Source organism: Gambusia affinis, linkage group LG21 (genome assembly GCF_019740435.1).
Source record: "Gambusia affinis linkage group LG21, SWU_Gaff_1.0, whole genome shotgun sequence".
Taxonomy (NCBI): domain Eukaryota; kingdom Metazoa; phylum Chordata; class Actinopteri; order Cyprinodontiformes; family Poeciliidae; genus Gambusia; species Gambusia affinis.
In genome coordinates, this window is record NC_057888.1 from 14891350 (window position 1) to 14904512 (window position 13163).

The 13163-nt window shown below is 35.4% G+C and overlaps 1 protein-coding gene across 11 annotated transcripts in view; it reads right to left on the bottom strand.

Moving 5' to 3' along the window:
* The window catches only part of ctnnd2a (catenin (cadherin-associated protein), delta 2a), a 219618-nt gene that overhangs the window by 56749 nt on the left and 149706 nt on the right, over positions 1–13163 (bottom strand). For all 11 annotated transcript variants that reach the window (XM_044104676.1, XM_044104678.1, XM_044104679.1 and 8 more), the window contains one exon: positions 5392–5605. In XM_044104676.1, coding sequence (XP_043960611.1) covers positions 5392–5605 — 214 coding nt within the window. The remainder of the gene's footprint in view (positions 1–5391; positions 5606–13163) is intronic.

The window sequence follows — 13163 nt, forward strand, 5'->3', positions numbered from 1 at the left end:
GAACTATCAACTGTTGAAAATAAATACAATTTACTCTAAAGTGGTAGTTGTGTGTTGAGGAAGTGGGGATTGCTACTCACTGCAAACATTTACGAGCATAAATAGCAGTAGCAAATGCAGCCATGGTCCACTGCATGAAGGTGAGACGAGGAGTTGGGATAGCATCGCCTATTGACACAGAAAGCCTTTGCATCGACCAGACTTTGACTGACAGGCCCGGAAGCCTTGGCCCCATGATATCTATCTCACACCGAGACCCAGGGAGCCAATAAAGGGTAAACTGTTACAGAAAGGTTTTTCTGGTTGACGTAAAAGAAGAAAGAAAGAAAAAAAGCTATGCCCTTCTCCATTTTCTGAAGACTTAAAAAGGTACTTAAATCATATTGAAAGGAGAAAGAATACTGAAGTAACAGCATCACTCAAGTAAGGAGTTTTCGTCTCAAAAACAATCGCTTATATAAGAGACCATTATACAAGGACCATGCCTGTTGGTGTCATTTTAGTAAACGCTATGGTCTCAATGAACCTTTGAGAGTCCCCTCAATGGCTTGCTATGAAGTGATTTAACTGACCACTAGCACTGAAGGTCAGACATTGAGCAGAATGTAATGCCTTTAATGTCTTCTTGCTATAAAAACACAGAAAAGCAAGCATGAGCTGATCTTTATAGTTCTCATTTACTCTTTATCCACACACTTGGATGATTTCTGTGGCGCTTTAAAGGACTTTGTGTAGATTTACATTGGCATGAAAAGTCACACCGCTACATAAATTTGGCCTAATAACACAAATTGCACACCTAACATAGACAATTAAGTACGTCAGTCAAACATTCCACTAGTTCAAATGATTTTATGTTGGCCAGTTAAGGACCTTTTCTTAATATTCATTTAAAAATGTATTTTTTATGACTCGACCTATTAAGACTATTTCAGCCTCAACTTTTAGATCTTACTTCTAAAGCCTCTACAGTATGTGCCTAAAACTGAAATAGTCAACATAATGCGAGAACTGTGGAGAATCTCTATAGGAAATTGAGCATATTTTAATAAAAACACCACTGATTGGGAAGAAATTTGTCTATAGTCAAAGCGGCATTACACAGAACTGACAGAATTAAATTGTTGCACACATTCTCTCCATAATGATCTAAAATTAAAACACAATTGAAATTAAATTACAGCAGCGGTTTTTGAGAGGTGAATCGTAGCACCGGCATGGTGTTAAATGAAGACAGGTTTTGAAATATGGCAGGTTGGCACAGAAGCATGCAAAATGTGAGGTTCAATGCCGAGTACCAGAATAAACAGACAGCAGAACATGTGTGACAAAGAATCACACTGCCTGCAGCAGGGGCAAACTGGACAGATAAGGGCAGAGACAGGAAGAGCCAGAAAGAGCCAGAAAGAAGGGAAGCTCAAATTTCATAGTGTGTGTCTGGTTGAGTAAGATGATGTTGGCTATTTATGAAAAACATCATCTAATGTGACCTGTATTAAATTTAACCTGGTTTTAGACCAAAATACAAATACACACGGTGAAGCACTTCAACTCCAAGCTATTTTTGGATATTCGTTTCTCCATAATTTCAATGAATTTCTCTCAAGAGGCTAAATTTACTGGATGCTATGCTATCCCCAACATATCACTAATACATAGAGCAGGGAAGGCTCTTACTTTTCCAAAGCGGCCACATGAAATCTGAATAATAATAGAAAACTACTGTCTCTTCTAGCAGCCCCTCAGATAATTAAGCAACAATTAGTCCCCCGTAGGCCACAAAAGCAGCTTCGTCAATCAACGCTGTTGTTTGCAAATGTCGCTTCTGTGTCAGATTTATGGCCATACCAGAAATGCTGTAATATATTATATAATTGCTTAACAGTTTTTCAAAGACCAACATCATTATCTAAATGTTCATCCAGTGTTTTTTTTATCTGCATCACTAGTGTTAGGACACTCGTTCAGTGAATCCATTCACATCAACAGTAAAGGTCAGATCTGCCATTCACTGCTATTCATTACAGAGCTCAGGGATTTCCTGGAACTTTTGTCACTATGTTCACTGTCTTGTTCTTCCATCATTGAAACAAACTGTATGTGATTTAGTACAGTCGCTCTGATGAAATTAACTGTTTCACTTACAACAAAATGGCTAATTTATATCAATGATTTGCACAACATCTCCTGATCAATGATACTAGTTTCTGTTCTGCATTCATTTACTTGAGTCCACTTCAAAAGGCCAACATTTTTCCCCATCGGATTTGGACAGCACCACTTGTGCATCTACCAGCTTCTCCCGTTTTAGTGCAAGTGTCTCCATGGATGCAACAGGGAGGGAACAAATCACTCCCTGTTGTAGTGTCGTGTATTGGCTGGATATCTGCAAGCTCCTCCGTGGATTATTTTTGTCATTAATCCACTGACAAAAATAAGTAAGTGGGCAGTATCACAGACATCGCAACTCTCATCCAGTACCAAGAAAAACATTTCAAAATTGTCTGTTTTCTTTTGCAGCTGAACCACCAATGTCCTTGCAACGTTCTTGATGTCGTTACAATGCTTAGACAGACGTAGAGACACATTTGCAAACTCGCCTTATTTCTCAGGGTAAATTAGCGCTGCTGATTCCTTCAAACTCCCAATCACAGAATGACTTGCAAAATCTTACAGTTTTGGTTTATACAAAGCTGTTCCTGACTGCTGCATCCCTTAGAGAGTGCAGTATTGGAAAACAAACAAAAAAAAGTCTGTTGTTTTTAAGTTCAGCCAGATGTCTCGTGAAACTTCTCCTAACAGAATGAGAATCAGCCTGATTCTTATATTGCTTTTGTGTTCAAAATCCTAATAGTAGTCTTGGCAGTAACAGTTCTAACCCTAAAACTCCACTAAAATATGCATATATTCTATGCACACTAAGTACACAGCTTTGTGGCCAACTCTCAGAAAAATAAATATTTAGAAGTTTATGCCTTGTTAAAGACCCCGCATTCCATGCCAGTTTCCTTTTTTCTTTAGTGCTAGTTGACATATCTAAGTGCTCAGACTTCATTTCTAGAAAGCTGTTAACCACATCTGTAAAGGCACGAAAGCGTAGAGATGGCGTTAAGAAAGCCATGATGACCTCCAAACTAAAAGCCACATCATTGCATTTCCATCCACCTATAACAAAGTAATGGCATTTCCGCTTCTTTCATAAAAGCTTTTAAAAGACAAGTCACTTCCTCTATTTTGTAGTTTCCTGCAGTTACAGTAAATTTTTTGTTTACTCTGGCTCTCTCTGTAAAGTCCATCCCCCTCTCGCAGCAAGTGACCGGGGGGATTCCTCTAAGGATGTTTAAGTATGCATGCGTGTGCTTGATGAGCTTTGTCCCATTGCAGATACGATGGGGTTGAAGGTCAAATTGAAGATGAAGGGGTTCTTTCAGCTTCATTTATGTATGAGTGTGTGAACGACTTGGGTGGATTTATGGCATCTGAAACATTGTTTGTTGCTGAATGGCTGCACTCATTCTTTATCTTCGGAAATGTCTCAGTCTATGAGCTACACATGTTTTTGTTTTATCTTTGGCCTAGCTTGAAGTCTGGTGACACAAAATGCAAAGAGGGAAAGAATGGTTATACAACTGCACAAACACAGCACCAGGACAATGGAGTACACACAAACGGAGACAAAAGCGGAAAATGTGATAAAGGAAGAATACAAAACACAAGTACAGACAATGAGAAATTAGAGAGAAGATGTTGTAAGTAACAGGGAGTGGAATAATAATAGGTTAGCTTTATTCTTTTGTTATGGGCTCAAAAGCAGGATGTGATTGTAAGAAATTTTGAAGTGCTGATACATGCAACATCAACTCACTCACTCAAATATCCCCTCAATATGAATTGTCATGGGATTACAAACTATTAGGTTTTAGAATACCTCCTGTGACACATACTCTACAAAACGTAGACATGCAAAGCAGGGTTTTAGGTTATTGTGAACATTTGTTTATACATGAAAAATGGAGCTACTGCTTTAATAGTACTTTCCGAAACTATAAAGATTACAAATAAAAAAAAAAAAGAGGGAAAGTAAAAAAAAATGTAAAAAATAATCTTGAAGACATCTGAAAATAACACTCACTGAACTATCTGAGGTCATGCAATGTCTGTGTGGGAGTCTAAATGTATTCTATACACCTTTTGCTTGCACATATTTCTTGGAGCGTTTAGATTAGTTAATGTTTGTGTGTTTGTGTTTCTGAGTTTGTGAGTGTGGGTGTGTATTCCAACTAGATAACTTTTCTTGCCCTCAAGGTTAAAACATGATTGGCCAGTAAATGTCAGTCTTGAATTTGAGAAATGCAAAGTTATATTTTTAAAGCAAAATGAAGTGCTTAAAAAATAACTTAATGAACACAGAAACAACAAAAATAAATGTTCTGTGCCTCAAAAACATTAATGATCAAATAATTTCAAAAAAATGGAGGATGCATACTAGATCATAAAGGAAGAACAACCTCCCCCAACATTGTTACTGTAGTTACTTTATTAATATTCTTACTTGAAGACTAACCGTTCTATTTATTTATTTTTTTTACAGATCCTCAGGTTTATTGCCAAATTGTTTAGAAGCTTCAGTGATCAAGTTCTATAACCTTGGTTTCTTTCAAGAAAAGAGAAGCATTTCTGAAGTACTTTCATTCTGTTAAAGATGAATGGAATTAATTCCTCATAAAACTAATTCAGCTTCAAAAGTTAGCAATTACTGTCAAGGATTTTTCAAGTAAAAAATATATACAAGTAATGGGATTACATTTATGTAAAGACGCATGTCTTTAACTAATTACATATATGTCCGTCTTAAGTTATACTACACACAACTAATCTTTTTTTTTTTTCTCTACTAAAACTGGATCAAACATTTAGAAGTATAGTCAAAGAACATGTAAGGGTGCTGTGAGGATTTTTAAGTCATGATTTCAGTAATGCACTTGGTGTCATAAGGTGGGGTCTTTCTGAGTTTTGCCTCATCTAAGAGATAGACTTTGAGAGTTTGGAGTTCAGGTGAACACCAGACTACTACCCATTCTTTCAACATGTTGTGGTGCCAACAATTGCCTGACTGGGAGGTTGTGACTGGAGTCAAAATTAACAAGTACAGAAAGGATCAAGTTAATATAGAGTATTTAGCAAATCCATACATCTGCATGCAGTTTATTCTCATACACTCACATGAAAATACCAATGTGTTAATATAAAGCTGAAAAGTCTTACACACACACACACGCCCACGCACCTAAACACATGTAATTATATCCTCTCCTAAGGCTGCTGTCATTCTGGAGCATACCTAGCACCAGTGCCAGGAGGTGAAAAACAAGTTAATTGCAAACACTGTACCTGTTACAAGCTCTCTGATTTCCACATCCCCAGTCTTCCTAAGCAGACGGACCAAAGCAGGAATCCCCCCACAGTTCTTCAGGGTCACTTTGTTCTCATCATTGGCTTTGCCATATACCAGATTCCTTAATGCTCCACAAGCGCTCCGGTGAACTTCACTCATCCTGTGATCCAGCAGATCAACCAACAGCTGGATGCCTCCCTGTCTACGGATCTGAGATTTAAAGACATAGATTCAGTTAATATTCATTAATTAATTTATTTTTTTGTCATGAACGATTAAAAATAACCACCAATAAGTGGAAGTCTTTAGATACGGAAACACAAAATAATAGACAAGATAATGTAATTTATGTCCAACAAATGTACATAAATTAGAAATCTAGCAAGAAAATTCCATGTAAATACATCCTTAAATGTACAAAGTACTTAGCCAAAAAAAAAAAGGTTAAGCACAAAAGCCCAAATTGTATAAACAAACAAACACATTTATATCTGAAAATAGAGTTCAAACTGAATATTTAACAACATTGGTGGAAGTGAAATATTTTCTTGTTTAAAAAATACAACTGAAGGAATAAAAGCAATATTTCCATACAAAGGTACAGTTTTCTAATGAATGACCTCAATTAAAATAATGAGTAAAGAATATGAAAAAAGGCTTTATAGACATGAGTGGCTTTCTTATGCACTAATCAATTATATAATCTCTGAAGTGAGTCTTATTTAGCCAGTAATTTTACTGCCTTGACTCATCACCTGATTCAGTGCCTTTTGATGTACAACATAAATATTGCTCTACCAAGATGTTATTTTCAAGGAAAGAACACTGAATAACATGCCTATAATAAATTCTTACTGTGTTTACTGTAATTAAAGCTTCTCAAATCCCTCAAAAGAGAGTTACCTAAACTTTTCATCTGTGTAATCTGCATGAAATTCTAAGAAAATTTATTATCTACAATGGCACCAAAATTTTCTATAATCAATGGCTTCAACACATAAACTCACACTGGCACAATCAAAGTTGCCAAAGTATTAGAAAGGATAGAAGGTTCTTAAAGAGACAGGGGCCAATTTCAAGGCATTAGATACTGCTATAATGCAAAGACAGATTTCTATAAAGTTGTTTCATAGACTTTATAAAGTCTATAAAACAATTCTATTTGGGGACCAAAACTGCAACATCTGTTACATTTTGAGGTAGTGTGACATTTGCTTTGACACTGCACTGTGATAAACAAACCAAACGCTTTGAGCAACCTGTTTAACGCCTCGCTTGTGATGACACTGCCCCAAGAACCACTGCAGAAAACAACACAAAAACCTCTGAATAAGACCATGAGCACAACTTCTTTCTTTCTGAAATGTGAACACACATGGAGTGGTGTCAGATTTCAGATGGAGGTAATGGTAAAAAGTGTGCATATCCCTTTTAGTAAACATAGTCCACAGAGCTATCTATAGAAATATGTGTGTGTTTGCTTGTGTATGTGTGTGCAGGTGTGCGTGTATATATATGTGTAATTAGCCTCCAGTATCTGCCACTCTCGCCAATCAGATTAACAACCCAATGTGGGCTAATTAAACATAACATGACACAGCTAATGGCTTTGCCTTGGCAAAACTAACACTTAATTACACTGATGAAAGAAGGAAAAGGAGTTTTGATTTGGTAAAATAAAAATCAGAATCTCTTTCTGCTTTTAAATACTTTCCTGATTTGACATGCTTCTTTCCTTTTTTTTTTTCTTTTTTCAATTATTTGACTACAAATATCTTCTCAATTTATTAGATTTCTTCACATAATTGTAGATGTCCAGAATGTAGAACCTATGGTGAAGGTAAACAATAAGTACTCATGATCTTCTAAGAGCTTTGGTTGCATGACATTGTGCAAAATATTCAGATTTGCCCAAGATTTAACTAGGTTATAGGTTATGCTGTGCCATTACAGTACAACTCAACATCTGTATGGGTGTAGATAAATTTGCATGTGCTAATGTCAGGATCACACACATTACTGGAGAAAAAAAAAAAAATCAACCAAACAACGATACAATCTACAGTCCCTTTGAATTCTAGGGATTTATTTGGCATATTTTGTATGTGAGGGTTTCACGGTATAATTAGTTTGTCACAGAGTGCCATGTTAAATTGATCTCTGTTAACTTTGTGTTGTGTGACTTTGCAAGGTTTAGGGTTTAAGGTTTAAGCTAGAATTAGATAATTTCTTAATTTGGTAAATATCAGCTAATTTGCAGTTAAAAATACTAAATTTGATGTAGTGCATTTTCTATGATTGCAGACCAAACGAACAGCTGGATTTCAAACTAAATTGTAATTGCTGTTATCATACATTTATTAGTCAGCAATTTAAATACAAATAAATAAAATGATTTGTTCACAGTCTTGTTATTTTCCTGCTATTAAACAAGTGTCCAAAATTATTATCGAAATCTTCAAAAAGTGGTGTAAGGGATCATTACTTAAAATAGACAATAATGTTTACAGATCCAGTCGGACACGTGGCAGGTTATTTTCTACTGATGCGACGCTGCATGTGATGCTGAATCTGTGACAGATGGAAATTGCAACAATTCCTCTTTTAAAAGAAGTGAGAAAGCATGACCAATTAACACCAGATGCAGCCTCACTTTATTTGCTTTCCATGTAACAGAATACATTTTGCTAAATACACACAAAGTCGCAAACGTTCCCAAATTTAGAGAATTAAGCAAACCAATCTGTAAAAATTTATGATTATGCCCTGAATCTCTGAGAAGACAAAACAGCTGATGCTATTAGCCCAGTGGGAAGCACAATGAGGACAATCTGGTGTTGCGCATAAAGCCTTCCCCTTATGGTGCAGCACATGATGCTTTCCACCCATTGTAGAACACATGTTGCCTGCACTCTATGGTTCTTAACATAGACTTCCTTCCTATGTTGATTTTTAAAACCTCCCACATCGCTTCTCCACTGCAGGGACTTTGATCAACCACAGGGAGTCAAAGAGTCTAAACAGCATGTGTTTGGTCCAATCAACAGGGGTGTAGGGCTAATCACCAAGACAGGCGGCTGTTATCACCAGGTGACTTTTTGAAAGACGGATAAATTAACTATTGCAAGGCATCACAAAATGGTAAAGAAAAAAAACTGTATTTTTATGGCTTCAGATTTCTTTTTCCACTCTCTTGATGTGGACTGCAAGTGGCAAAAAAAAAAAGAAAGAGAAAAGTCTCAGATTTTTCAAATTTTCTTCAATCATCATCATATCACTTCTGCATTATTCTCCCAGAAACTGTCACCAGATATTGATTATGAAATGCAGAAAATAACTTGTGTGTGACAGGATGTCCAGCTGCAACACCAGGTGGATAGATTTTGATATTTTTGAACATATAGTAATTCTGATACAAAGACTACAATGTCAAAATTCCCCAAATGAGGTGAAAACATTATGGTTTGGGTCTGTTTTGTTCAGGTATGAATACATGGCAAGTTTATCGAATAGAGGAATAATTAGATAGGGCCATGTTTGACATCATTTTGGATGACAACCTTTAGGACGATGAGCCATGGGTGAGTCCTACAGCCAACAAACACTTAAGATGTACTATAAACAAAGAAGAGCCCAAAGAAAAAGCACATTAAAGTCAAGCAGTGGTCTAGCTAGTCTCCAGAATCCAATCTTAAATCAAATCTGAGCAGGAGATGAAGCTTCAAGAGATTTTATAGAGCTCATATGTGGGCTTTGAGTGGGTTTTTGCAATACCTCTGGCTTCTTTTTCTTCCTTTTAAAGCTTTTCTATTGTACAATGCTCCCTTGTATGACCCAACAGGCTGTTGACCAATGACCTCACATCTAAGAAAGTCACTTATTATCACCAGTTCTTAAACCACTGCAACCACTGCCAGACGCTGTTGCTTTCTTATGACTAATGTTGACCTGGATCACAAGGAAGATCTATTTACATTAGGAACTGAATACATGTTCATGTAGATTAGAAACAAATAAAAATGCTGTGCTTGAAACTGCTGAGTAAGGTTAATTTTCCACCTGACTAAAAAGTCAGAATAGCACGAGGGTATTTTCTCACTGTTGCCACTTTCACATCAACTGTCAGAAGTTAAACAGGTCATTCATTATTCTGCATAGAGTTGTACTTTCAAATAATAGTTTAAACTCAATCTATAAATGCTGCTGCCCTCTCAGTTGAGCATTTTAGGTCATTCCAAATTTCAAATACTTTTAATGGTTCTTGCTTCCTGTTTTACCCCTGCATGCCAGTGCTCCTTGTACTGATTATGGATCAGCTGGTGTTTTGTGAAGCTTTCATGAACACTGCTTTTTAAAAATGTGACTATTAAGATGATGAAATTATGGAATCTGTTTGCAGTATTACTGAAAATGTGTGCGATTTGTGTAAATTAAGTGTCTCTTTTTACAGTGAGCAAAAATGTTAAAATCAAAACCAATAAGATGATGAACTCCCAATGGACGTAATTTTTACACTTATTTGGCACTGGTTATTTTTTCCAAACGTTCTTCTTTTAAATGCAACTTTCTTTTTTTTAAAGGTTTTATTGGAGATGCAACTTTCTAAGCCAAGATGTACAGCCAGATTAATTTTAGAGAAGTAACTTTGCTTCATTCATTTACTAATTGCTAAATGTTGACTAACTGTTCTAAATTTCAAAATGTGACTTTCAAAATGACACTTGTAGTATCTGAAATGGGTCTACTTTTATACAGTTTTTCTGATATATTTGCTTTTATATATCAGGTCAAACGTCCTGATGATTATTTAATCAAGTGATACAAGTAGTAGCTGCCACTGCCACTGGATGCTTTTTTCTACCTTAAATTTGATTTAAAAAGCTTCTATTTTAACCTATTCTTTTTTTTCTTAATGACATAAATGACAGTGTAGAACCTGTTGGATGTTTCTATACAGACAGATTTAATGTAATTGTATTACATAAAACACCAAAATTAAGAAACTTGTCCTTTTTTAACTGTGACTGACATAAGAATTAGCTTATCTAGGCATACCTACTTTTCTCCCATTTATGTTTGTGGCAGGGTTAAAACATTATTTAGGAAAAGACCTAGCAAAAAGCTAAATGAACTGCCAAAAACATGTGCCTTTTTTATTCTATTTCATCTAACAGAGATTAGAGGTGCATATTGATTTATCTTTGTCTTCTGCTGTTCAGCAGCGGTCACACCTGTCAGTAACCCATAGCGACAACATTGCTTGGTAACAGTTAGCAGAGGTGACAGTTGGGAATGTGGGAATCAGAGATGTAGCAAGTATAAAGCGTGGAAATTGGAAACACATGGTGCAGAGTCTGGGATAGCAGAATGCTTTAAAAATGATGCTTCAGTTACATTCTATCGAACATCATGGAGAGAGTTTAAGCAAGTGTCGCATCTTTTAACATTCTCTAAATTTCACAGTACTCCTCAAATCTAATGACACTATTGAATTTCTTACATCTCTACAGATCGTTCCCACAAATCTGAACCGGAAGTGATCCACGCCATCTTGGTAGGCAAGTGCAGCACAAAATATAGCTGAACTGTGGCTTGGAGGCCAACAGATAAGCAGTATATGGATATTTCTGACCAATGTGCAAGAGAAAGATACAGTAAATCACTGCTGTTGATTTACTGAGAATCAACATGTAAGACAATCAATGTTTCAGTGGATTTGCAAAGGAACTCTTTATGTGAATAATGTTCTGGTGACTGGCCGAATAAGTACACAAGGTAACATGCACACAGGCAACATATTGTAGCTAGTTTGACAATAGGTACTAAAGTAAATATCTGATATTTATCTTAGTATTACTCAGAGGTGAGTACAGTAGTCAAAGATTATGACTGAATAACAGCTGTAATACAACATGTTTATAAGTTAGATAGGAATGAGATGAGAGCTTGTTCTAAGCTTGTGGTTTGTTTATGTTGCCATAGCAACTACCTGCCAACACGGCTGTCGGTGTGTTTCTGGAAGTGTGATGTTACAGGTGAACTATGCATAGTAAATATATAAAATATGTCTCACACATGACCACAGTTTTGAGTCCTGACCTAAATATGAAATTGTATTTGCAGAGAGAATAAATAAAATAAGTTATTTTGTAAAACAAAACATTTGAAATCACAGCATACTAAAATAAAATATAAAACTTGGTATCTCGTTTAATTGCAGCTTTATTGATTTTCACATAAAGCAGTGTCTCAATAACTAGGACATGTTTAAAACATCCAGGTCCTAAAGGACTAGTCGGATAGCATTCTTTCTGAAGACAATCAAATGAAAGGCTGTAAAAAGTTTGAATGGCATCATCTTCTGGCATCCTTGCAGATATCAAGAAGATTTTTTATTTTTTTTAACCTGACATTTTTCCAAGGCCAACTGCTTTTTTGTGTCTTTCAACCATGGGCTAATTGGGTTTTTGACTCTTGGCTAACATTCCTCTCCTGACAATTCTAAACTGGGGCAACCAGAGTAATAACCTACAGCTGCCCAATAAGGCTCTGAGGACAGGACACAAAAGAGCCTTCAGATTACCAATAAAAAAATTCATAGCTTTGAAAAGCTAGCACAGAGATTTTACTTACTTGTTTTAAGAAATAAAGTAAAAAAGAAAAAAAACAAGCAAACAAAAAACCTCTTTGCTTCTCTTTTCAAAACAGATGTTTTGTTTCATCAAGGTCAAAGACAAAAGTGTAGGAGTTACAAACATCTTTTGAGTTTCCTAGACTCTTTATCCTACAAGTCAAGCACACTGAACATAGCAATCTACTTCCTATTTATGATTTCCTGTCATAAATTAAAATGTGTGACAATATAACATTTAGATAAAACAACATAGAAACATCATTGCACACAGACAATTATTGATCTTGAGTGAAATATTTCTGATTTCATAAACAAACAAAATGGAATACTACATAAAAAAAGCACACTTTAACTAAAAGAATACAATTTGTATTATTTCTGCTAAATCTCTGTAATCTTTAAACAATCATTGGTCATTTGAAGAACCTCTGCACTATAAGCAACTTTGATATCATAAACTTAATGCAAATTAGAAAACAAAAAAATTTTCCTAGCAAAACAGCCATGACAATGCAAGTCTGCAGAATGATTGCTGCAGAATATGCAAGAAAGAGCAGAACAAAGCATAAGAAATGGGGAAAAAAGCAGAAGAAAGCTACAGTCACACATGGTAGAAATATTCTGCTAAATAGTAAAATTTTGCCAAAGATGTAGCAAATTCAGCAGAAGCAGAAATTTGTATCAAACCTTAAGGTTTGATACAAACCTTAAGGTTTGTATCAACCTTAAGGTTGAAAAAGTTTAATTGTAAAATGTTTAATTGTAAAATGTTTGAAAAAGTACAATAGTGAACTTTAGCTAGATATAGCATAGTTCAGAAGAAGCAGAACATTTTGATATATAAATCGCTAAAATTTATTTAAGTTTGCAGAAGACCTTTGTAGACAGTAAAACAAGTAAAAGTCTTGTTCAGTCTTGTGACTTGTTCAAAAGGTGAATGGAGTTTCTATGTTTAAGTTGGCAGAAGTATTAAGCTGTGAAAAAGCCAAAGGTTTTAGCAGAATTTTGTGGAATTTTGAAGAATTTCAATGTATTTCAATGGGGCAGAAATTAGCAAAAAACAAACAAACAAACAAACAAAAAAAAACAAAAAATATTTAAGCTGAATGTTTTGATATATGAATTAATAAAATT